Here is a 24,462-nt window from a genome sequence, read left to right on the forward strand (position 1 = left end):
AGGCCAGGCACAGTGACTCATGCATGTAATCCCAGCACTTTGGAAGGGTGAGGTGGGTGGATCACTTGAGATCAGGAGTTTAAGACCAGCCTATCCAACATGGTGAAACCCAGTCTCTACTAAAAATACAAAAAATTTAGCCAAGTGTGGTGCTGTGCACCTGTAATTCCAGTTACTCGGGAAGCTGAAGTCGAATAGCTTGAACCTGGGAGGCAGAGGTTGCAGTGAACTGAGATTGTTCTACTGCACTCCAGCCTGGTCGACAAAGCAAGACACTTGCTCTAAAAAAAAAAAAAAAAAAAGAAAAGAAATTTGTTATTTTAATAATTTTTTTGAAGTCTTATTAGGATAAAGACTATGTTATAGTGATCTTTGAAACTTTTAAGTTTGATAAGATGCTTGTAATATAATAAACAATAAATTTGAAGTCACAGGCCGGGCGCGGTGGCTCACGCCTATAATCCCAGCACTTTGGGAGGCCGAGGTGGGTGGATCACCTGAGGTTGGGAGTTCGAGACCAGCCTGACCAACATGGAGAAACCCCATCACTACTAAATATACAAAATTAGCCAGGCGTGGTGGCGCATGCCTGTAATTGCAGCTACTCAGGAGGCAGAGGCAGGAGAATCGCTTGAACCCGGGAGGTGGAGGTTGCAGTGAGCCGAGATTATGCCATTGCACTCCAGCCTGAGCAAGAAGAGCAAAACTCTGTCTCAAAAAAAAAAAACAAATTAAGGCACAAAATCAGATTTTTAGCAGGACATGTCAGACAACATTGTATAAGTTGTGACGATTAAAAATCTATCTTGATTATTTTGAAAACCAAAAAAAATTAATAAATTATTTATGTCTATAGTTTTCTGAGGTGAATTTATTCTGTAGGATATATACTAAGAAGTGAGTTAACTTTAATGGACCTCTTTTTGAAATTACTCAAAACTATTTTATATACATATTATTTAGGAATTGTAATAGTTATGAAACTTGTGTTTTAAATTCTATTTGTATCTTTAGTTTTGCTTTGTTACTCCATCTCTAAATTATGAGTAATTATGTTTTCCTTTTGTTAATGATTTGTAGTACTCTCTAATACACTTAAGAATTGTTTGATTTTAGAATATGTTTTCTGCAGGCAAAACAAGTAGATTTTTATGTTTAATACACTTGTAAATCTCAACAATAATATCTGTTTCATTACTTCATTGTGATACTATTTTTGCTTTATGGGTTCTCTTTGCATACTCTTCCCTTAATTTAGTTAAACATGTAGTGGTGACACAAGGAGCCAAATGTAAGATCTTATAACCTAAATGAGAGCTTTGTTCCTTATAGTAATAATTAACCAATTTAAAGGAAAACATATATTTTTTAAATTAACTGTTTCTATAAGGATATAACAATTTATGAATGCAATCATTTTACGAGTTAGTCAGCTTTAAAACTAAGCACTTAATAATCAAAGTTTTTCTCAAAATTATAGAATTTCAGAGGTGGACAGTATGTTAGATACCATCTTATTCAAACTTTCTATTCACAGAAAAAAAAAGTCACAAAGTTAGGTAGCTTGTCCAAACCTGTAAAGATTCTCTGACCCAAATATAGTGGCAGTGAGATGCAACAGCAGGGTTAATAGTTTGCCTTTTTTTTTTTTTACCACCCCATCTCAAAAAGTTGAGCCTACTAATACTACAAAATTTATGCATGATGAAGCTGGGGAGCAGGTGCATCAGAAAGATAGCTTCAGTAGCCCCTGCTTCAGCCTAAAGTTCTGTAACACATGAATTGCAAAATAATTCCATTTATAAAATGAAATTTCAATGTGTAATGCTGGGCTCAGGTGTATCTCTGTAAATATCATATAAAGTTACCTCCATGCTTATGATTCATTGTTGTTTCCCTCCCTGTCGATTACCTGTATTATAGCCACTGGGGACATGTGGCTGTTGAACACTTAAAATGTGGCTGGTATGAATTGAGATGTGCTCTAAGTGTTAAATACACATTGGTTTTCATGTCCGTATCCAGCTCTGAACCTCGTACAATTTTGTTTTAGTGGGGGTTTTGGGTTACTATGCATATCTCTTACCAATCCAGTCAAACCTTTGGGGCCCATCTTGAGTCCTGCTCTTTCATTAGAATGTTTGGGTCTACATTCATCTCTTTTTATTTATATTTCATTATTCCCTTTCTCCCTTTTTAAACTTACATAGGTTCTTTTTTTTTTTTTTTTTTTTTTTGAGACAGAGTCTCACTCTGTCGCCCAGGCTGGAGTGCAGTGGCATGATCTCGGCTCACTGCAAGCTCCGCCTCCCAAGTTCACGCCATTCTCCTGCCTCAGCCTCCTGAGTAGCTGGGACTACAGGCGCCCGCCACCACGCCCGGGTAATTTTTTGTATTTTTTAGTGGAGACAGGGTTTCACCATGTTAGCCAGGATGGTCTCAATCTCCTGACCTTGTGATCCACCCACCTCGGCCTCCCAAAGTGCTGGGATTACAGGTGTGAGCCGCCGTGCCTGGCCACATAGGTTCTTAATGATAGTCTATCATGTTTTGTTACTTAATTGGGGCATGCATTTATGCCTGCCTCCAGAACAATAATTAAATAAATTGCTATAGAAATGAAGTTGCACCTAGCAATGTATTTTCAGTCTGCAAACATTTAGCAGAGGGAGGGCACATACTGGTTATTAATAAATACATGTTGAATTGAGTTTCTGAGTATATGTTTGTCATTTTAAAAACCCTTATATTTGAATATGTTATAGTTTTCAGAGCACTTTCACATATGGAGCTTTATTTAATCTTCTTAGCAGTTTTATTAGATAGGCAAGGCAGTTATTCTTTTCATTGTTAGATGATAAAGTAGGGACTTAAAAAGACAATATAAAAACTGGTGACATTTTTGTTTCCTGTGCAATGTGATTTCTTCTCTTTTGGTTGAAAACACTTTAACTATCATGGGAGAGTAGGTCCTGATTTCCTTTAAGCTCGTCTGAAGTTATTTTGAATCCTTTATTTATAACCACAATTTTCTTGGATCTCATCCACTGGGCTATAGGTACACACCAGGGTCTTCGGGGCAAGTTGTTGTGAAAACTACTTATACGTATATACCAAGCAATAAGTGATTGTTCTTTAGTATATGGTTTTCAAATAAATTTTATCTCATGTCAACTCCGTTTGATTAGGAGTGCATGTTTGGGGTCCTTTGTTTAGAAAGTTGTGAAATGCTGTTTAGTTTTAACAAGTAAGTGTTTAGTTTCATCAGAGGTATGAGAATGAGGGGAACGGGGGTAATTAAATGCTATATTCTTTAATAAAGTAGGTCAGTTTTTATTTCAGGTCAATATCTTTTTTATGAACATTCCTAATATACTTATGTAAATGTCCTGTCTTAGTCTGAGCAGAAGGGGAAGGAAAATGAAACTTCTGGATGTCGTGGTCCTTTTCTAATCAGAAGAGACCATCCCTCTCTCTCAATTTGCTTTTTCCATCTTCAGCTTCTACAATATAGCTATGTTCAATTGTCCTTTCAACTAACATTGGTGGTTTTGCAGCAGTTTTTGTACTTGACTTAGGTTTAACTGTTTATTCAGAATTTGCCATGTTAAAGCTAAACAGGAAATTAAATCACAGATATAAAATGATGTCTGTATTAAATATAACCTCATAGGGTTTATGTAAGAGATAAACACAAGCTCAAGCCGAGTACAGTGAGCAGTTGTACATACATTATTGATATATAATTAGGTTAATTATTCTTTAATTTAACACATATTTACTGAATGCTGTTGTGTGTCAGGCATTAGTGCTGATTACTAGGAATATAACAGTGAAGATGATGTTCAAAATCCTGCTCCCACATTTTAGTGGGAAAGTTAGTAAATGTTTTAGAATTTTCTCTTTCCTTTATTTGGTCAACTGTTTTTTTGTATTTGAAAGAAATAATTTAAAAAACTCATTAGTAAATGACAATGAGCCACATTGTTAGGAAGAACTTTCCCTTGTCACACTTATTGAAGTAGGGGCCAGATGTGGTGGCTCATGCGTTTAATCCCAGCACTTTGAGAAGCTGAAGCAGGAGGATCGCAGGAGCCCAGGAGTTCAAGATGAGCCTGGGCGATAAAGTGAGACCCCATCTTTACCAACAAATGAGAAAAATAATTACCTGAGTGTGTTGGCATGAACCTGTAACCCCAGCTACTTGGGAGACTTAGGCAGGAGGATCACTTGAGTCCAGGAGTTGGAGGCTGCAATGAGCCATGATTGTGCCGCTGCAGTCCAGCCTGGGGGTACCATAGTGAGATTCTGTCTCTAAAAAAAAAAAAAAAAAAAAATAGTTCATAAATAATTTTAGGAACACTGAAAAGGCATTTCAAACAATAAATTCATTAATTTCCTAATCTTTCCTTCTATAGATACTGGTTCTGGTTTTGTATGTATAAATAATAAATAAAATTTGGTGAATACAGAGTTAAAGAGTTTAGAAGTATGTGGAATTCATTAAAAAGTCTCTTTAGGGCTGGGCATGGTGGCTCACACCTGTAACCCCAGCACTTTGGGAGGCTGAGGCAGGTGGATCATCTGAGGTCAGGAGTTCGAGACCAGCCTGATCAATATGGTGAAACCCTGTCTCTACTAAAAATACAAAAAATTAGCCAGGCGTGGTGGCACATGCCTGTAATCCCAGCTATTTGGGAGACTGAGGGAAGAGAGTCACTTGAACCCATGAGGTGGAGGTTGAAGCCAAGATTGCACCATTGCACTCCAACCTGGGCAACAAGAGTGAAACTCCGTCTCGAAAGAAAGAAAGAAAAAAGTCCCTTTAGAAGAGATGTTTCTTTTGGTTTGGACTGCATTGACATTTCTTTTGCAGGTTCATTGTATATCTATATTTTGCAATTATGATTTAAATTGTTTTCTAAATGAAGTTCAAATTCTTCATCTTTCAGATCTTGACAGAACAAGTATGTACTCAGGTCGTACACAAACCACATCCAGAGCCAGATTCTACAGTGAAAATTCAGAATCCAAGTGAGCAAATGGCAGTTCTTTACTGTATTGTGGTAGGCGCATGGCAACATATGAGACTAAATCAAAACTTTTCCTAACCCCTTAAATCATTATGGTGTTTACCTAGTTCATGACAGTTTTAACTCACCTTTTATAGTGTTAAGTATTTATTTGAAAGTTGGTAATACTTTTTGAGTTGAACATAGGATATGGTTACAAATCTTCAAGTTTTTTTTCTTTGTTTACAGTGATTCTTAAAGTGGTGGCAACTTTGTTAAAAAACTGTACACCAAGTGCAGAGCTGATGGAAGTTCGTCGTTTATTTTTATCTGATATGATAAAACTTTTCAGTAACAGCCGTGAAAATAGAAGGTAAGCAGTTTGGATACTGTAACAACACTTTATTCCATAATTAATATTTTCTCTCTTTTAGATTTTCAATTCATTTCAAATCTTTTCCATATTGCTAAATACTTTCAATCATCAGAAAAGGCATTTTATGTTTCTTTGACATAATCTGTATTCAGTATTCTTCTATTTATTTTTATATTATTTTTATTTTGTTACATGGATATTATATTTTAATTGTATATATGAATATACATATAAACAAACTCTTATTTAGAATGTAATATCCCTTTTAGTGGTACCTATCTATCACCAATGGAACTTTCAGTTGTAATTGTGTTGGATTTCCCCATTTTCATCTATGCTTTCCACCCCATATTTCTTATGGCCGAATGTTGTGCATTTTTAAGCTAGTTAGCTAGAACATGGGGTAAAGTCTGAGGCCATGAACTCTGGGGTAGTCATTGCCTGAGTCTATAATTTAACAAATATTGATTGAGTGCCTACTGTGTTCAGTGTAAGACCTTGTGCTACACAAGATAGTCTTAGTACACAGTCTCAGTACATTCCAGTGGGAAACCATAAAGCAATGATTAATGTATAATGTGTTAAGTACATTGTGAGTGCTAAAGGTGGTGAGAAAGTAGAGAAGCAATAAGTAAATCTGACTGTGAAAGTTAGGAAAATGATTTTGAATGATAATTAGGATTTTTCCTGGTAGAGAAATAAGAGAAAGTCATTCCAAGTATAGAATATATAATGTGCAGCATGACTGTACACCTTGCTTTACTGAGGTCAGATCATATTTTCACTATTTTATTTATCAAAGTTTCAAAATAGTAAATTCTAACTTAATTTGGATATTTTTAATGAGATCAAATTTTTTTCTCCCTAGATGCTTATTGCAGTGTTCAGTGTGGCAGGATTGGATGTTTTCTCTTGGCTATATCAATCCTAAAAATTCTGAGGAACAGAAGATTACCGAAATGGTCTACAATATCTTCCGGATTCTTTTGTATCATGCAATAAAATATGAATGGGGAGGCTGGAGAGTCTGGGTGGATACCCTCTCAATAGCCCATTCCAAGGTAACACGGGATTTAACATTTTAATATCATCAGAGTTATTGCAGTGGATTAAATGGCTACAAATATGCATCTGGTGCCATCTTGTGGGCATCTTAGATTTTGACAGATTCCTGTATCTCAGTTTTGTATTTTTCCCTCATTGTTCATAGACTGTTAGAACTTGAAAGTGGCTTATAGATGAATTAATTCAAACCCCAAATTTATAAATCAGGAGTTTTATACCCAAAGCTGACCTACATCTGTTTTATAGCAAATCTGAGAACTTTAATCTGAGCCACTTGCTCTTTCAACTGGTTCTTGGAAGAATATTTTATGAAATAGTCTCTGAAATATACTTTTTAAGACTTTTTTTAAGAAGTCAGATTTTTTTATTTCCAAGTGAATCATAAATACAGTGTTTAAGTTTAGTGGTATTTTAATTGCTTTATCTTTTCTTTATTTTTAATCTTAAAAATCTGTATGTCTATTTTAAGTATTATTTGATCTTTGGTAAAATGAAATAGGGAATTAAACTGTACAAGTATATACACATTAGATTCTGGAAATTCAGAGTTACGGGTTTCTCATCATGAAGTGTTGTAGAAGAAGCATGGGTGTCAGAAGTATGGCTTTTAATTTAGTCTGTGCCATAATTGAGTTTTGTGATTTTAGGAGACTCATTAAGTCTTCTTGAACACGAGTTAGAAAAAAATGTTTAAAAGGATAGATAGTAAATATTATAGGCTCTGTGGGCTCTATAGCCTCTGATGCAGCTACTCAACTCTGCCGTTCAGTGTGAAAGACAATACATAATGTAAATGAATGATCATGGCTTTGTTTGAATAAACCTTTATTCACCCAAAGAGGTGATAAGCAGTTTTGTCCCATGGGCCTTATGTTACCAACCCCCACTTTTGGGACTTGCTTTCTTCTTCTGTAAAATTAAGGGGATTTTTGTATTATGAGATATTCTTTAAAGGATGGTCCCCCCAATCTAAAATTCTGTTAACTTATTTAAATATACATTAATAGAACCCATGTCTGTAAGAGAAAGTCTATGAACTTTAAAAAATATTAGAAAAGCTTTTGTTTCAATTATAAATTTACATTTTGTGAAGTATTGACACCTCAGATTTATCATTGCTTTAACAAATTTGAAAATAGCAAAGAAAAAGACATTGCAGGTCTTTGTGCAAAAAAAAAAGTATTCTGATTATTAATAAAGAAGCCTAAGTAAAGTAACAAAGCCAAAACAGCTTATATAAGGATAAAACTGTGATGTTTTAATAGCTTGTAAATTTATATATTTAATGATATGTGTGAATTTTTTAACATCAGTTGTTGGGAAGGGTGCACATATGAGCAATAGATGGTGAAAACCAACATAGTAATAGTACTTTGGTTATTGTATATTATTAGCTGCTTATTCTCTGTTTAAGCTTACATAAATGTGTGGAAGTTAACTGGCATATTTGGTTTGGGTAACATTGAAATACTTAGCCTAAAAGAAAATAGCTTTTAATATTGCTGAGTTATCTGTGTGATTTTGGCAATCCTTATAATAAATCACATATAGCTGTATTTGTTGATTATTTCCAGTTACTTAATGAAACTAAGCACTTGCTTTAGGACTAACAAGTGCCAGCTTTGAAGTCTTAAACTTTCTGGCATTATTTTTTCTATTTCCACAATTTGATTTGTATTATTTAGTTTTTTCTTTTTGATATGTACAAAATGCCTTAATGTTTTCTTTACTTATTCCTAAGGTCACTTATGAAGCTCATAAGGAATACCTAGCCAAAATGTATGAGGAATATCAAAGACAAGAGGAGGAAAACATTAAAAAGGGAAAGAAAGGGAATGTGAGCACCATCTCTGGTCTTTCATCACAGACAACAGGAGCAAAAGGTGGAATGGAAATCCGAGAGATAGAAGATCTTTCACAAAGCCAGAGCCCAGAAAGTGAGACCGATTACCCTGTCAGCACAGATACTCGAGACTTACTCATGTCAACAAAAGTGTCAGATGATATTCTTGGAAATTCAGATAGACCAGGAAGTGGTGTACATGTGGAAGTACATGATCTTTTAGTAGATATAAAAGCAGAGAAAGTGGAAGCAACAGAAGTAAAGCTTGATGATATGGATTTATCACCGGAGACTTTAGTAGGTGGAGAGAATGGTGCCCTTGTGGAGGTTGAATCTCTGTTGGATAATGTGTATAGTGCTGCTGTTGAGAAACTCCAGAACAATGTACATGGAAGTGTTGGTATCATTAAAAAAAATGAAGAAAAGGATAATGGTCCATTAATAACATTAGCAGATGAGAAAGAAGACCTTCCCAATAGTAGTACATCATTTCTCTTTGATAAAATACCCAAACAGGAGGAAAAACTACTTCCTGAACTTTCTAGCAATCACATTATTCCAAATATTCAGGACACACAAGTACATCTTGGTGTTAGTGATGATCTTGGATTGCTTGCTCACATGACTGGTAGCGTAGACTTAACTTGTACATCCAGTATAATAGAAGAAAAAGAATTCAAAATCCATACAACTTCAGATGGAATGAGCAGTATTTCTGAAAGAGACTTAGCGTCATCAACTAAGGGGCTGGAGTATGCTGAAATGACTGCTACAACTCTGGAAACTGAGTCTTCAAGTAGCAAAATTGTACCAAATATTGATGCAGGAAGTATAATTTCAGATACTGAAAGGTCTGACGATGGCAAAGAATCAGGAAAAGAAATCCGAAAAATCCAAACAACTACTACGACACAAGTAAGCTACCTTATATGAGTTCTAGAAATAAATAAAAATGCATTGAAGAGTTGTTAGCACCAAAACAGAGTAATTTCTTATCAGTTACTTCATGTTTATATTGAATTATAGTATAATAGTAATTTATGGAACTAAATAATGTGGTATAATTTCATGTATATAAGAAACTAAAAATATCTCAATTATATTTCCAACTCTGCCACATTCTTCTGTGTAACTTTGCTCAACCTCTCTGGGCCTAAGTTTCCTTATCTAGTACAAGAGGTTGTACTAAAGGATGACCTTTAAGGTCTCTGCCAGTTCTAACATTTTATAACTCTGTGACTACATTTACACATTTTGTACTCAAGATCTTCATTCTGAATACTTGATTAATTTTAACCTTTTAAGCTTCAGGCCCAACCCTGTTCTGTGGATTATAGAAAAGAGGACTTGGAGCCCAGATTGAACTGATAAATGAAGGGGAAGGGAAAAGGGAACTGTTATTTATCCAGTGCCTACTATGTTCCGGGCACTGTGCTATATGTTTTCAGATTTAATCCTCACAACAACCCTGTGAGGTAGGTAATATGGCTGAGAAAAATTAGAATTGTTAGCAGTGAGAATTTTCTGTTCAACCACATGAATAGAAATTTGTTATAAGACAATTAAAGACTCTTAGGTCTGGTTGTTAGGAAATGTTAGTGCTTCAGTTTTGACCTCACTGGAATAAAGCTAAAAACAGATGATGTTTTCTGATATGGATTTTAATTGTTGAGCTCTGAGTTATGACTGTTTCTTTATTTTCTAGGATAAATAATACCTTATGGTTAAGAGTTGAAGAAATAAGAATACATTTACCATTAATGACTTGGGTTTTGTTATCCTCTGGGTGCCCCACTTGCCTTTTAATGTCATTGAAAATACATTGAATGTGTTTCCATTAGGTTTATACTATGAAGAGTAAACCATGCCTGTCTTGTGTCTTTGTACTCCAGTAAGAATCCTTCATAATATATCGTGTGTGGGGAAAGTATTTTTATTTTTTCTCTAACTGCCAATTTCCATTTTTGTGGCAGTTGCATTGTAGTGATAATTGGCAGGAGATGAGCATATTGAATTAGATACAGATGTAAAATAAAGGAAAACATCGTGCATTGTTTATTGAACAATAGGCTTGCCTGTTGAACACTAGGCTTGCCTGTTTTTCATTTGGAGTTTATAGACATTTTTCTGGTTTGTTTTCTAACTTATCAAATGCATTTGTGTTTTTGAATTGAAGTACTGTAAGTGAAACAGACTTCAAAGTTAACTTGAAACTGTCAAGTAATATTTTTTCTAATCTTGTGCTTTAGTTACAATTAGTTGATGACATATATCCAGTATACTTCACTGTGTATATGCTCACTTCATGAAGGAAGTAATGTGGTCTAATTTAAAGACTCTTAATGGGGTAAAGGGGTCTGGTTTTCAGTGTGAACTTTGGTGTTAACTTTAGGTATTTGATTATCTTGCCTAGTTTCTGCAATAGTAAAATAAAAGCAATAATGGAGACTTCAGCCCAAAAAGTTTCCTGTGCAAGGAATTACCAGGTGAATAATATATGTGAAATATATTAAACTGCTAAAGTCATATGCTAAAGCATTAAAGCATTATTCACTTTACTATACTCACAGTTTCATTTTAAAATGAGGCATTTCTTTTGTATTCCACAAAAGTTCATCTTTTCCTTCTTTAGGCTGTGCAGGGTCGGTCTATCACCCAACAAGACCGAGATCTCCGAGTTGATTTAGGATTTCGAGGAATGCCAATGACTGAGGAACAGCGGCGCCAGTTTAGCCCAGGTCCACGGACTACAATGTTTCGTATTCCTGAGTTTAAATGGTCTCCAATGCACCAGCGGCTTCTCACTGATTTACTATTTGCATTAGAAACTGATGTACATGTTTGGAGGAGGTAGAAGTATTTCTTTTTTATAAATTAAAAGCAAATATTTAAAATATGCCATTGCCTATTCTATTTGGTTTTGACAAAACCAAAAATCTGCCTTGATTAAAGGAATTTCCACATTTTTCTTGTAGCTTGTTTAAATTAATACCATGTACTAAATTTATTAGTGATAATATTATAATATATACTGTTTAAAGTTTAAAATCACCCTGTGACATGTGTATTCAGAGCCTGTAGTATTTAAGCAGTTAGTGGATATCAGTTCAAAGATGATAACTTAGACAACAAATCTACATAAATTAAACCATGGCATTTCTAAATTTTCAATTTAATTTTTTAATAGTAAACGTGAAACAAATTAATTAAGAGAGAACATCATTTACATAGGCATGAATACAATTAGGAAGTTGATGGATATAAGTAGCAAGGGCAACTTAAATGATCTAGCACAACATTCTTAGAAATGTTGGCTTCCATGCTTCTCCTCATTTTCCTTTTAGGATTCAAGGTGGCTGCTTCAGCTCCCAACCTCAATTCATCATAAGAAACCTGCCCAAATTAAAAGGCAGAGATGACTCTTCTTCCTTCCTCTTCTTCCTGTTTTTCCTCTGCCTCCTCTTCTTCTCTCTCCTCTTTCACTTTTTCTTCTCCTCTTTTCTTCTTTTTTTTAAAAGAAGCCCGTCAAGAAATTTCCCCCTTATATCTCGTGAGCCAGCAGGATCACATCCTTCTTTCAATCATCAGAAAAAGAAAATGGGATTATAATGGCTGGCTTTTAGAGACTAATACTGGTTAATTAACTAGTAACTAGGGTTAGGCTAGTCTTTCCTATACCCAATCAAGCTCAATAATAAAACAAAATATAAAATGTGTGTTAGCAGGGAAAAAGTTACGACTGTTGTGGAAGAAGTCAATAAAGTCTGCCATAGAAAGATTTTACTTTTGATTTTATTTGATCAATTTGTTCTTAGACTACTCATATACTTTCATTGCTAATTGTTATATGATAAATTACCTAGAGATGGTAACTAAGGAAACCTAAATACCATGAAATATATTGCTATTAACATGAAGACCAATGTATGGAGATAAATTATGTAATTTGATAATTATAATATCAGTAGCCTCCAAGTGAGTGATACTCAGCTTTTTTTCCATCCACCTACTCTGTGTTTTTGTTTTCTTTAATGGGCTCTCATGAAATTACCCAGGTAGAATTTAATGTAATTTAAATTTTTTAAAGGTAGCACTTTATTTTTAGGACAGGGAGAAACATCTTGAAATTTAAGATACACAGTGATAGATAATAATTCACAACTCTAAAAGGGTGAGAATTATTGACTCAATTTTGACCATGAAGTAATTTCTTTTTTTTAATCTTATTTTTTTTCCCATTAAAAGCAGTTCAGGCTAGATGTGGTGGCTCACATCTATAATCCCAGCACTTTGGGAGGCCAAGGCGGGAGGATAGCTGGAGCTCAGGAGTTCAAGACCAGGGCAAGACCCTGTTTTCACAAACATTAACTAGGCGTGGTGGTGTCCACCTGTAGTCCCAGCTACTCGGGAATCTCCTGGGCCCAGGGAGGTTGAGGATGCACTAAGCCATGATCCCACCACTACACTCTAGCCTGGGTGACAGCAGAGATCCTTTCTCAAAAAGAAAAAAAAAAATTATATTCTTGACTGACACCAAACGAAAGCAGGGTATTTTTTTGACATCTACATTGTATGTTTTGTATGAGAACACTGTACTACCAACTTACTTTGAGATTTTTTCCTTTTCTTATTAAATAAGTTCTTGAATTTGTACTGATTTATTTATACTCCCCTATCATGTCACTTCTTTAACAGTATACATTTCAATGTGACTAGTCAAAGGTGGGGCTGAAGTCATTGGGGATGTGACAGATTGAAACTGCCTACAAAATAGAACTTTCAGTTAAATTTTTAGGTTTTCGGTTTCAAATTTTATTTATGGTTATGAAAATTTTGAATTGGTTATATTTTGAGTTTCCATATTATTTTTAACATTAGACATACTTTTTATATTTAAAAGGTTTTGCCTTTCAACAAAAAACAATCAGATTTGGCAAAATAAATATTTTTAGCCAAATTTGTTGAGTCAGTCATATGTCTTAGAATCTAGTACTGTATTTTTCAAGCAAAGTAATAATATAATGAGTTAATATACTTGGATACAACAAAATCCTGTGGAGATGAATGCTTAGTTTTTGGTAATATGATATCTCAATTATAAATTGCTTTATTTTATAATTTAATTTTAAATATGGCTAGCTCCTACAGTTCTATAATTTTTCACTTGTTATTCTAATTGTCTAAGCTTTTCATTTAAGTAAGCCAAAACATACTCATTTCTGTTTTCTGTATTTTAGCCATTCCACAAAGTCTGTAATGGATTTTGTCAATAGCAATGAAAATATTATTTTTGTACATAACACAATTCACCTCATTTCCCAAATGGTAGACAACATCATCATTGCTTGTGGAGGAATTTTACCTTTGCTCTCTGCTGCTACATCACCAACTGTAAGTACTTTGCCTCCATCTAGTGGTTATATTTTATAAATACATGACTTTAGCATTTCAGTGGTGGTCTAGGCTATAAACATATTTTAACCAGACCTGTACTTTTTAGGCAAATTTTTAACCATTTAAATTTCTATTTCCACCACTTTTGTTTATCAGTGTTGGGTTCCAGCTGTGTGTGCTTATGAAAATATTTCTCTGGTAATTCTGATGAATACTTCATCAGAAGAGTATTGCATTCTTCATCAAAGATATTGTATATCTCTTCAAATCTGTAGTATAAATAAACTCTTAAAATCCTTGTTATTTAACATTTTCATTTATTTACTGATTCAACATTTATTTTACAAAATCTAGCCTTGTCTTGATTTGTTTCTATATAAAACATTGAAATGTGTTAATATAATACATTTTAAAGGCATTTAATGTTAATTGTGTATGTCATTTAAAATATAATATGTCAATGTTAACTTTGTATTTTAGTTGTCATTAAAAACAAAATCTTTGATTCATACCAAGGCAGACTCCATAGCTACTTGCTCAGATGGGAAAGAATATAGAATTTTGCTTCCCATATTACCCACGTTCTTGTTGCCGTATTAGAAACTCATCCTTAGGCTCAGAAAGCATACCTTTGCCAGAGGGAAATATTTCATTTTACTAAGATGTGCTTTAGTTGGTGAGACACTGTTTCCAAGTTGATCTCTAAGTGTATTTCATCATTAACAAGCTTTTTCTACATGACTCTTTTTCTTACTGTTCTTTTGTTAATGCCACCGCCATCACCAGAGCAGCCTTGAAACTTCAACATTAGCAGCCATAGGCTATATCCTCACACACTTTCCCCAGGCCTTACTCTTCTGTTTTATTCATGAATTTGCTCAAGAAGTCCACAAAGGGAAGCATTCCAGTTCAGAAGGAGGAATGCAACAGAGCAAGTCACCAGTAGGGCCTTAATCAAATTAGCAGCCGAACCAAGGAAATGGAGCTAAGAAGAACAGTATAAATCGTTGATGGTGTGTGAAGAGTGCAAGTATACATACACCACTCCTTTTCTTTAATCTCTCTTTTCCTCTGGTGATTTATACCAAATTCTGGTAAATTGAGAGTTGTGTATGATTTTTAAAATGCTTTCTAATAGTGAGACATAGAGGGCATTTTTTTCTTCTCTTTTCTTTTTTTTTTTTTTTTTTTTTGACAGAGTATCATTCTGTGACCCAGGCTGGAGCAGAGTAGGGCGATCTCAGCTCACTGCAACCTCCGCCTCCTGGGTTCAAGCAATTCCTCTGCCTCAGCCTCCCAAGTAGCTGGGATTATAGGTGTGCACCACCACACCCAGCTAATTTTTGTATTTTTAGTAGTTATGGGGTTTCACTATGTTGGCCAGGCTGGTTTCAAACTCCTGACCTCAAATGATCTGCCTGTCTCAACCTCCCAAAGTGCAGGGATTACAGGCATGAGCCACTGCTCCCGGCCAACGTGTTTTTTGTTTTATATATTGAAGACTGAATAAATCAATATTTTCTTTGTGACATTTTTCTTGATCATATAAATTGCATTTTGTTTTATAAATTATCATTTGTTATGAAGAAATTTTTGAAAGGTTGTATTGAAATTCACTTTGAAATGTAATATTGAATGTTTTTAAATTTTGCATGGAACATAAAATGCTTCTTATGTAAAAAAAACAGTTTAGCAATAAGTTATTTCAATTTGTATAGGTTTAAAATATTCACATTACTAAATAGTTTTCCAAATTTTAAAGGCAAAAGATCTTTAACTATTAAGATAGAATATTAAAGTAATGAAGTAAACTATAACATACATACTATTGCACCAGTCAAATTTGCTTATTTGTTTTATGATGATTGTACAGTAAAGATACTGACACTTTGAGGTTGGCTTCCAAAATTATTACGATTCAATTTTGACCACTATAGTTTGGAATTTAAAATTATTTATTACCTAGACTATCTCAACAGGCTTGGGAATTCATTCAATTATAGAAACCTTTGTTTATTTTCTCAATTTCTATATTTCTGTTATTTTGGCCCATTAACTGTTTGGACCTATGCCTGGTTGTACAACATACCTGGTTTTATGTTTTTAGAATGAATTGCTTCCTTAAGAGAAATAGCCGAACCTTTCTCCCATTTTGTATCTGGTAGAACTATGATTGGTGCTGACTGCTGAATGTTGTTTTTCTATTATGAATGTTGTTTTTGTATTACTGGGTTGTATAATATTCTTGCTAGAAGTTGTAACGTAGCAGAGGGAAAAAGTGGGAAAGAGGAGGTTGAATAATGAGGGAAATTAAACCGAATATTTGGGCTTTTTATATTTAAATTTAAAGTGTAAAAAGCCAAAAGAGAATTTTGGAAGGGATAAGTGAAAAAAGGAAACATTGGCAACGTGAAGATTACTGAAAGGAAACATTGTCTTGTAGGTGCTTTTAGAATTTTAATCCTAGATATATGAAGAGAGATGGAAACATTTGAAACTAACGTTTGAGTGAGCTGGTAATTTTGTTTATATATATATAGTTTTTCAGAATATTCTTATGTGCATTTTATGAAGAAATAGGAATAATAATGGTTTATGGCAGTAGTTCACAAACTTTTGTGTATGGGGCCAGATGGGAAATAGTTTAGGTTTCATTGGCAGTATTGTTATCTGTCACAGCTAGTCAACTCTGCTGTGATAGTACAAAAGCAGCAATAGACAATACATAAACAAATATTTTTTGTCTGCTGTTTCTGTGAGATTGACATAGAAGTGGTCTCTTTTCTGCCCTGGAAATTTAGATGAGTACAGTAATTTATACTAGAGATAACATTTTTGTATTGCTGTTATAGTATCATCATCATGGAAGAAAATTTTTGAACTGTTTAATCTTAGTTGGAAGGTACATATCTTAATGGAAACTTAAGAAAAAAAGAATATATATATATTGTTTATAATGATAGTTTGAGCACCTTGAACTTAGTACTCTTGAAGAAGCAGCACTTTATGGGAGTTTCAGTTTTGCCCAGATTACTTAAATTCATATGTAGCATAGAAAATAAATTACAAAAATAGTTTCAGATCTCCGAGTTAGACCAATAGTTTTAACTGTACTCAGGGAAAAAAAATAGACCTCTTAGTATGTAGTTTGGCCAATCTTTGCTTTGGGAAAGCAGCATTATTTTTGTTGTTGTTGATTTTTTTAGTTGATGTTTCTGTGACTAGTTAATTGAATCCTCTCATTTATTCTCTAATATATTGTTTAACTTGGTCATAAATGAAAGTGAAAAATTGGAGAAGAAAAAGAAAAGCAAAGAACATGGATCAACCACAAATTGCACACTTTGTGATTTTAAGTTGACCACTTTAGTCAGCCATCCAGAACACTGAATATTATGGAGCTTAATTCAGGGCTTAATTTTCTCTGTCCCAGAAAAATAGTAGAGACTGACATTTCTAGCTCTCCTAATAGTTTCATAATTATAAGAAAGAAGAGCTGCTTTTTCTATTCTGTCCAAAAATAACAAAGTCTTAATTTTAGTTTATTTTTATTATCAGAATGTATCATAAATAGATTTGGAAAAATTATGAATAATGTTGTTGGTTTTGCTGTTCTTTTGTTTATGTCATAGGACTGATCATACTTTACTATTCTCAGGATGCTTTTATATGTTTTCCTATACAATGTACCATGAAAATAGCATATTTTAAGATTTATACTCACATGTACTTGTCAAAAATTAGAAAGAATAGTTGATGATTTTTATTGTGAAACCTAATTCTATCTGATATTTGAATATAATGAATATAATTATTAATGTAATAAGAATCTTAAACTTAGTATAATACCTATTTAATTACCTTTATTCATATTCAGGCCTCATTTAGTATATCAAGTTATTTTCTAGCATGGAAAAGTGGTTTATAAGTTATAATCTCTCAAATATTTTGTTATTTTATTAACTTCTCAGAATTTTCAACTATAGGAAGCATTCTGTATATTTGAGAATACAAATTACATTATTTCCTTATAGAAAATTCTAGAGGTTGGTATAAATAGTTCATTTCCCTGAGTCATTTCTGCCTAAACCAGAATTGAGGTAGGGATTTTGCAGAGGCATTATGTTAGCTTATTTATTAAAATGTTCCGTTAATTATAGGAAAAGATACTTGTTTTGTAAAATAGAGTATGCATTATTTCTAATATATGAACTATACTTATATACATTATTTGGGCAGAGTTACTACAATAAAAATAAGTTGAAGTCTAAATATTTGATATTTAACCTTGATCATGTATAATTTATAAAATGAAAATCTCTTCTGAGAATTTTGCTTTTAATAAAATAATCAAATATAATTTTTAAATATATTATTTTGTGTTTCAATTTTACATTGTATTTTCATTTAATTTAATAATTTCCTTTTCTTGTACTTTTTTGGTCTGTTGTCTGTTTTGTCTAATGCATGTCCAGGGTTCTAAGGTTAGTATTACTTTTGTAGTAATTTTCAGCTTTCAGTTTCAAGTTTTATTTTTACTTATTTATGAAATTTTTGACTTGGTTATATTTTGAGTTTTCATATCATCTTTAACATGAGACATATCTTTTGTATATTTAAAAGAGTCATTGAAAGGATTATTTTCCCAATGCATTGATGTATTACTATTTTATTATGCACAATAATCCCTAAACTATCATATTGAACACAATGGTGTTACAGTCATATGTACAATCAGATTTTAATTGGTTCTAAGGAAAGTAAATTGGATGAAATATATTATTTTAAGATTTAATAATTGTATGAGAGTGATCTTTATTTTTTAGCCCTATCTTTTGATGCTTACATACTTCATTTTTAAATTACTTTTATATAAAATGGAATACAAATTCTCTTTTAGACTATTGTGTTGAAAGTGCCTTCTACTCTAAAATTTAATTTTTTCAGTCAAAAAAACACTTTGGTGGATTATATGGACACCTTAATAATTCTATTTATAATTCACTCATTTTAAAATGAAAGCATAGTTTGACAGGTCAAAACACTCAAAACCATTAAATAATGAATATAGAGAGATAGCTATCTGCAATTTCAGTGATTCAAAATGATGAAGAATTTGTGAACACAGATCTAGATATTCTGAATTCTAACATTTGAAAAATTATTTGTAGTATTTGATAGACCTAAGAAATGGCCAAGTTCTTCAGAAATTCCTTTATAGAACATTTAAAATTGAAAACAGATTTAAAATGAATTTTTTGCTCTTTCTTATGAGCTATTATGTCATGGTCATAGATTTTTAATTGATATTATGAAGTGATGCTGTATATTCATGAAGTGCTAAGAAGTAAAGAATCTGCATTTTAAAATCCAAGTAATGAATTAATCATTTCTTTATGCCGTGTGTACTGAATTGGCATAATGTTGTAACAACTGAAAACACATTTCTGTCTCTTTCCAGGCTCATTTTAGAGAGAATGGTTTTAACCCTATTTTGCTGTTAAATGGAAGGAGGAATGGTTGTTACATTTTATACATCATTTAAAACTGAGCTTAGTTATATAATGCTTGTAGTAGTCACCTATCCTTTTTATTACCCACTTTGTGCACAAGAAATGTTTTGAGTATTTTGAGTTCTTTTTTCAGTGTTTTCTGCTCACGTTTCCATGTTAATGCTCCTGCTTCTTCCAAGCAGGAAGAAGTTTAGGTATAAGGATGGCTATAAACAGTGTCAAAATGGAACATTAAATAGGAATAGATACCTATTACATATGCTAACCTTGTAGTTGAATTTATCATTTGGTTAAGAGTTAATGTTGATTGGAATGGCTAGTGTGTCCATTTTCAGAAAATTTAAATAATTTTTTTTTACTTATGAAGTATTCCCTTCCTTGGTTCCTTGAGGCACTGATAAAATGAGGCCTAGTCCTAAGGAACAAAAATAATTAAAATGCTGTATAGTCCATGGTGCAAAACAAAATAAGAAATGTTGACATTGTTTAAAAAACCATAAAGTTGTGCATTTTAAGAAACACAATGCTTTGTAATATTCCCTCTGAAATCAGAAATTTAGTGAAAGTACAGTTTTCCAATCTAGAATGCTATGATTCTTTTTATTACTAGTGTTTTATAAGTCACGAATTAAATATCTACAGATGAGTTAGCGATCTTGATTATTTTTACTCTAGAGTTTTATCGTACATGTAAAGTACCTAGTAGTTTCAGTTTATTCTAAAATGGATAAGAAATTGTTATGCATTCTAATTTGACAGCCGTCTCATTTTGATACTAAGTTAAATTACCATGTATTTTCCCTATTATTCATTATACATCTATAGGAAAGAAAAATCAAAGCATATATTTTTATTAATGGGAATGAAGATTTTAGAAAAGAAATATCAATTTAAAATCTTTATAAATTACAAAACAAAACTAGTATAAGTACACATATGTGGTTCTGTCTAAATATCTTTGTGAAATGATCTTAAGTTTAGGATGTCATTTTTATAACTAAAGACATTTAAAACTAATGTTGATTTTAAAATGGGCTTTTCCTTTATTCAAGGATAATTGATAGGTAAAGTAACCGAATTTGGTAACCAGCTCTGGTGATATATGGAATTAGTTGAACATTTATTTTATTTATAAAATATGGTAAATATATTAAATTTATGTTCACTTGTAGTATGTATGTATATGTATTATATTTCCAAATTTCCAAATTTTAAACAAGACTTAAATCTTCTACTTTTTTAAAGACGGAATTGGAAAATATTGAAGTGACACAAGGCATGTCAGCTGAGACAGCAGTAACTTTCCTCAGCCGGCTGATGGCTATGGTTGATGTACTTGTGTTTGCAAGCTCTCTAAATTTTAGTGAGATTGAAGCTGAGAAAAACATGTCTTCTGGAGGTTTAATGCGACAGTGCCTAAGATTAGGTAAGTCTGTTAAAACAATAGTGCATGTCAAATAATTATCTACAGAGCACCTTTATAAGGCACTATGGTACATAAAATATTAATGATATAAGTTGATGATTATATAATATGGAGATTATCTTGAGATACAGAGATTATTTTTATAATTAATCAGAATTACTAAATTTTAAAAAATTATGCCTTCACATTGGAGATTTCACAGAACTGATCATCTTTAATGGTTCATAGTTTGAAATCAAGAGTGAAATATACTTGGAATTCTTTCAAAATTAGTAAGACTAACATTTGTCATTGAAGTGATTTTTAATGCAAATCCATTTATGAATCCAATTTTGGTAAACCAATACTGAGGGTAGTGTCCTGGCCTCACAAACATGTCAGATACACATAATGCTAGAAGGTTAAAATAAACTATCCCAATCTTACTGTTTCTTGGGGTGAACAAATGTCCCTAATAAACATTGTTATACCCATGCTGTTCACCTTTTATCTGTGTGGCAGTGAAACTTTAGCACTGAAACCTCTTAGTAAATCTGAATGAATTCTTTAGATAAGAACCATTTCTACCTCTCTTAAAAGGAACATTTATTTACACTATTTAGACTTTCAAAACAACCAGAAAACTGCTGTTTTTGTACTTGCCTTAGATCATGAGCAGGACATAAGAACTGCAAGGCATGAAATAGGAAGGACGTTCCTGATATGTACTGTTTTCACCCATAACTTTTAAAGATTTTATCAAAAATTCCTTTCTGATTCAAGAAAGGAACAAAGACTTGGTTTAAGAATGGTGGGATGAAACCTTTTTTGTTTGTTTGTTTCGTATTATTTATTTAAAGACAGGCAAGCTGAGAGGAATCATTTTGTATTCATTATAAGAGAAAGATTGACCACATTAAGATCTTTCTGGCAACCAAGAGGTGTGGGTTAACTGACGGTGGGCCATTAAAGACATTTCCATTGACATATAACAAGAGCTGTCAAATGAACTGTGTGAGAAAGAGATATATATATATATATTTTTAAAATGGCTCAGTATCTTGAAACCTGCATTTATTTGGTTATTCTGTACTTTTATTTTTAAATATAGTCCAAGACTTTACTCCCTATTTCATTTTTATCCTAATACTACTAGCACATTTAGTTGTTTAATCAACCACAGGAAACTTTTATAAGTGAATAATAATAAAACACTTATATTACCTCCTATGCTATTTACTGTTCTAAGCACTTTCTATATATTAATTCAGTTAATCCTCACAACAGCCCTCTAAGGCAGTTACTTTGTTCATCCTCATTTTACATATGCTAAAACTGAGGCACAGATAGTTTAAGCAGCTAGCCTAAAACCACACAGCTCCAAACTGGAAAATACAGGATTCAAACTCAGGTCATGGTCTGATTTCAAACTCTGTACTACTTGTTACAGTATTCTATTGCTTCTTAAAATAAATGAATAAATAAAAACATGTACATATTGAATGCTTATTGACAAAGCCCAGAGACTTTCCCACCATGAAGGAAGGTGAATTTGGGGACCTGTGAGACTTGAGTATACTGATGTACTCTATTATTGCCCGAAATGGGAAGTTGTGCTCAGTAGAGTCGACAAGATAGTCAAATTAAGGGCAGAAGCTTTATTAAATTTTTAAATCAGATATGAATTTTATGTTTAAAAATATTTTATTGATCCATAAATTCAGAACTGTGAAACTCAGAGGGTAACAGAATAAGGAAGGATACATTGGGGGTGTCAGAGCCTCTGGTAATGTTTTATTTCTTCAGCTGGCTGGTGGTATATGGGTATTTTGTTTTATTTTTAACTATATGTATATTTTGTAGGTACTTTCACTACTGTATTTCATAATTTTGAAAATTATTGATCTAGTTGATTTTAAGATTAATAGTTTATGAAGCAAGGGGAAAGAAAGGGAAGAAGAAATAAACTTGCAACTTTTCCCAGGATATCAAAGTCAACAATTTATATTAACAATATGTTTTTGAATTTTTAAATAGTTTGTTGTGTTGCTGTGAGAAACTGTTTAGAATGTCGGCAAAGACAGAGAGACAGGGGAAATAAATCTTCCCATGGAAGCAGTAAACCTCAGGAAGTTCCTCAAAGTGTGACTGCTACAGCAGCTTCGAAGGTAAGTAAACTTTTTTTTTTGGTCAAATATAATTGACCTGAAAAAAATCTTTTTTAAGTTGATGAGAACAAAGTGCCATGGTATTGCTCAGTGATAGAGAGCAAGGGCATTGTCATTAGGCAGCTCTAGGCTGCTTCACAATTTTGTTACCAAGATTACTTAACTTCTCTGAGATTTGTGTGTTTTGGTTATTAAATGAAGTTACTAACAATTTCTACTTAATAAAGTTCTTACAAATATTATAATTAGCACTAAAAACTGTTATTTCTATTTTTAATAGTCATATATTTTCACAGAATTTAATGTATGAATAATTCTCCTTTTAAATGGGTAGGCATAATAGTCAACAAAAACTCACTGAATGCCCATTCAGTGAATGGAGTATTTTGAAATATACTATTAATTTTCTTTCTAAATTAGCTCTCTTTATCATATGCTTAACTGGCCCTTGGCGTCACATCCAGTTTCATTAACATGCTTTTTGAGGTTCTGTGCCTGGTCCTTGCTTACTTCTCCAGCAGCAGCTCTCAGCCCTTTACCCTTGCTTGTGCTGTTTTAGTCATACCATAGACTTCATTCTGTTCATCAGAAGAAGCTATTCCCCCTAACTTCTCAGACTTTTATATGATTTCCTTTCCATAAAGTATTCATCCTTATTTTTTATCCAGCTAAAATCTATGCAACTGCTAGGTTACCTTAAATGCTACATTTTCTCAGGAAAATGTTTTTTGACACCCTCGCTACCACCCCAGTCAGTCTAGGGTTGTTTCTTCTGTTTGTTGTTTTCATAAAATTACATAGGTCTGTTATCACTCATTACACTTGTAATTACATGTTTAATATTGATACAGTAACTTTTTGCTCAATAAGTGAAGGTATGAAATAGAAGTTTAATTCATCTTAAAAGTTCTATTGCTTTAAACTTCTGCAGATGGCAAGCAGACTGACCACATATTTATCCTATTCGTTGGTTATTTGCAGTGTTGTAACTTTTTTCTTTTTCACTACTGTCAGAGAACATTTGTAATTTGACTATATATTATTTACTGCTCACAGGACTCCATAGTGCTCTTATTTGGTTTGGGAAATTAAATACAAATGGATCATCAGTAATGCCTGATATCATTTGTGTAGGCATAGTAGACAGATAGGTACTTGAGGGCAGTGTCTATGTGTTATAGATCTTTGTAACTTCAGAGTAATTTTTTTTGTTTTTGAGATGGAGTCTCGCTCTGTTGCCAGGGTGGAGTGGAGTGGCACGATCTCGGCTCACTGCAACCTCCGCCTCCCGGATTCAAGCGATTCTCCTGCCTCAACCTCCCAAGTAGCTGGGACTACAGATGTGTGCCACCACGCCCAGCTAATTTTTCTATTTTTAGTGGAGACGGGGTTTCACCACATTGGCCAGGATGGTCTAGATCTCTTGACCTCATGATCACTCACCTTGGCCTCCCAAAGTGCTGGGATTACAGGCATGAGCCACCACGCCCGGCCACTTCAGAGTATTTATAGCACTATGAGTACTTTGTAAAAAGAGGACAACTCTAGAATCAGACAGTTCTGAGTTTGTATTCTGGCTTTACCACTTAACTGGTTTTGCGACCTGAGAGAAATCTCTTAAATTTCTGTGCCTCCATTTTCTAATCTTTAAAATGGATACAAATCTTAATTTACAGAGTGTTTGTA

General features: G+C 33.1%; 1 protein-coding gene across 3 annotated transcripts in view; it reads left to right on the plus strand.

Moving 5' to 3' along the window:
• The window catches only part of NBEA (neurobeachin), a 707,824-nt gene that overhangs the window by 208,878 nt on the left and 474,484 nt on the right, over positions 1-24,462 (plus strand). For all 3 annotated transcript variants that reach the window (XM_008952234.4, XM_008952238.4, XM_063595707.1), the window contains exons 19-26: positions 4,953-5,034; positions 5,262-5,385; positions 6,257-6,449; positions 8,195-9,211; positions 10,929-11,146; positions 13,534-13,687; positions 20,449-20,629; positions 22,646-22,776. In XM_008952234.4, the coding sequence (XP_008950482.4) occupies positions 4,953-5,034; positions 5,262-5,385; positions 6,257-6,449; positions 8,195-9,211; positions 10,929-11,146; positions 13,534-13,687; positions 20,449-20,629; positions 22,646-22,776 (2,100 nt within the window). The remainder of the gene's footprint in view (positions 1-4,952; positions 5,035-5,261; positions 5,386-6,256; positions 6,450-8,194; positions 9,212-10,928; positions 11,147-13,533; positions 13,688-20,448; positions 20,630-22,645; positions 22,777-24,462) is intronic.

This window comes from Pan paniscus, chromosome 14 (genome assembly GCF_029289425.2).
Source record: "Pan paniscus chromosome 14, NHGRI_mPanPan1-v2.0_pri, whole genome shotgun sequence".
Lineage (NCBI taxonomy): Eukaryota > Metazoa > Chordata > Mammalia > Primates > Hominidae > Pan > Pan paniscus.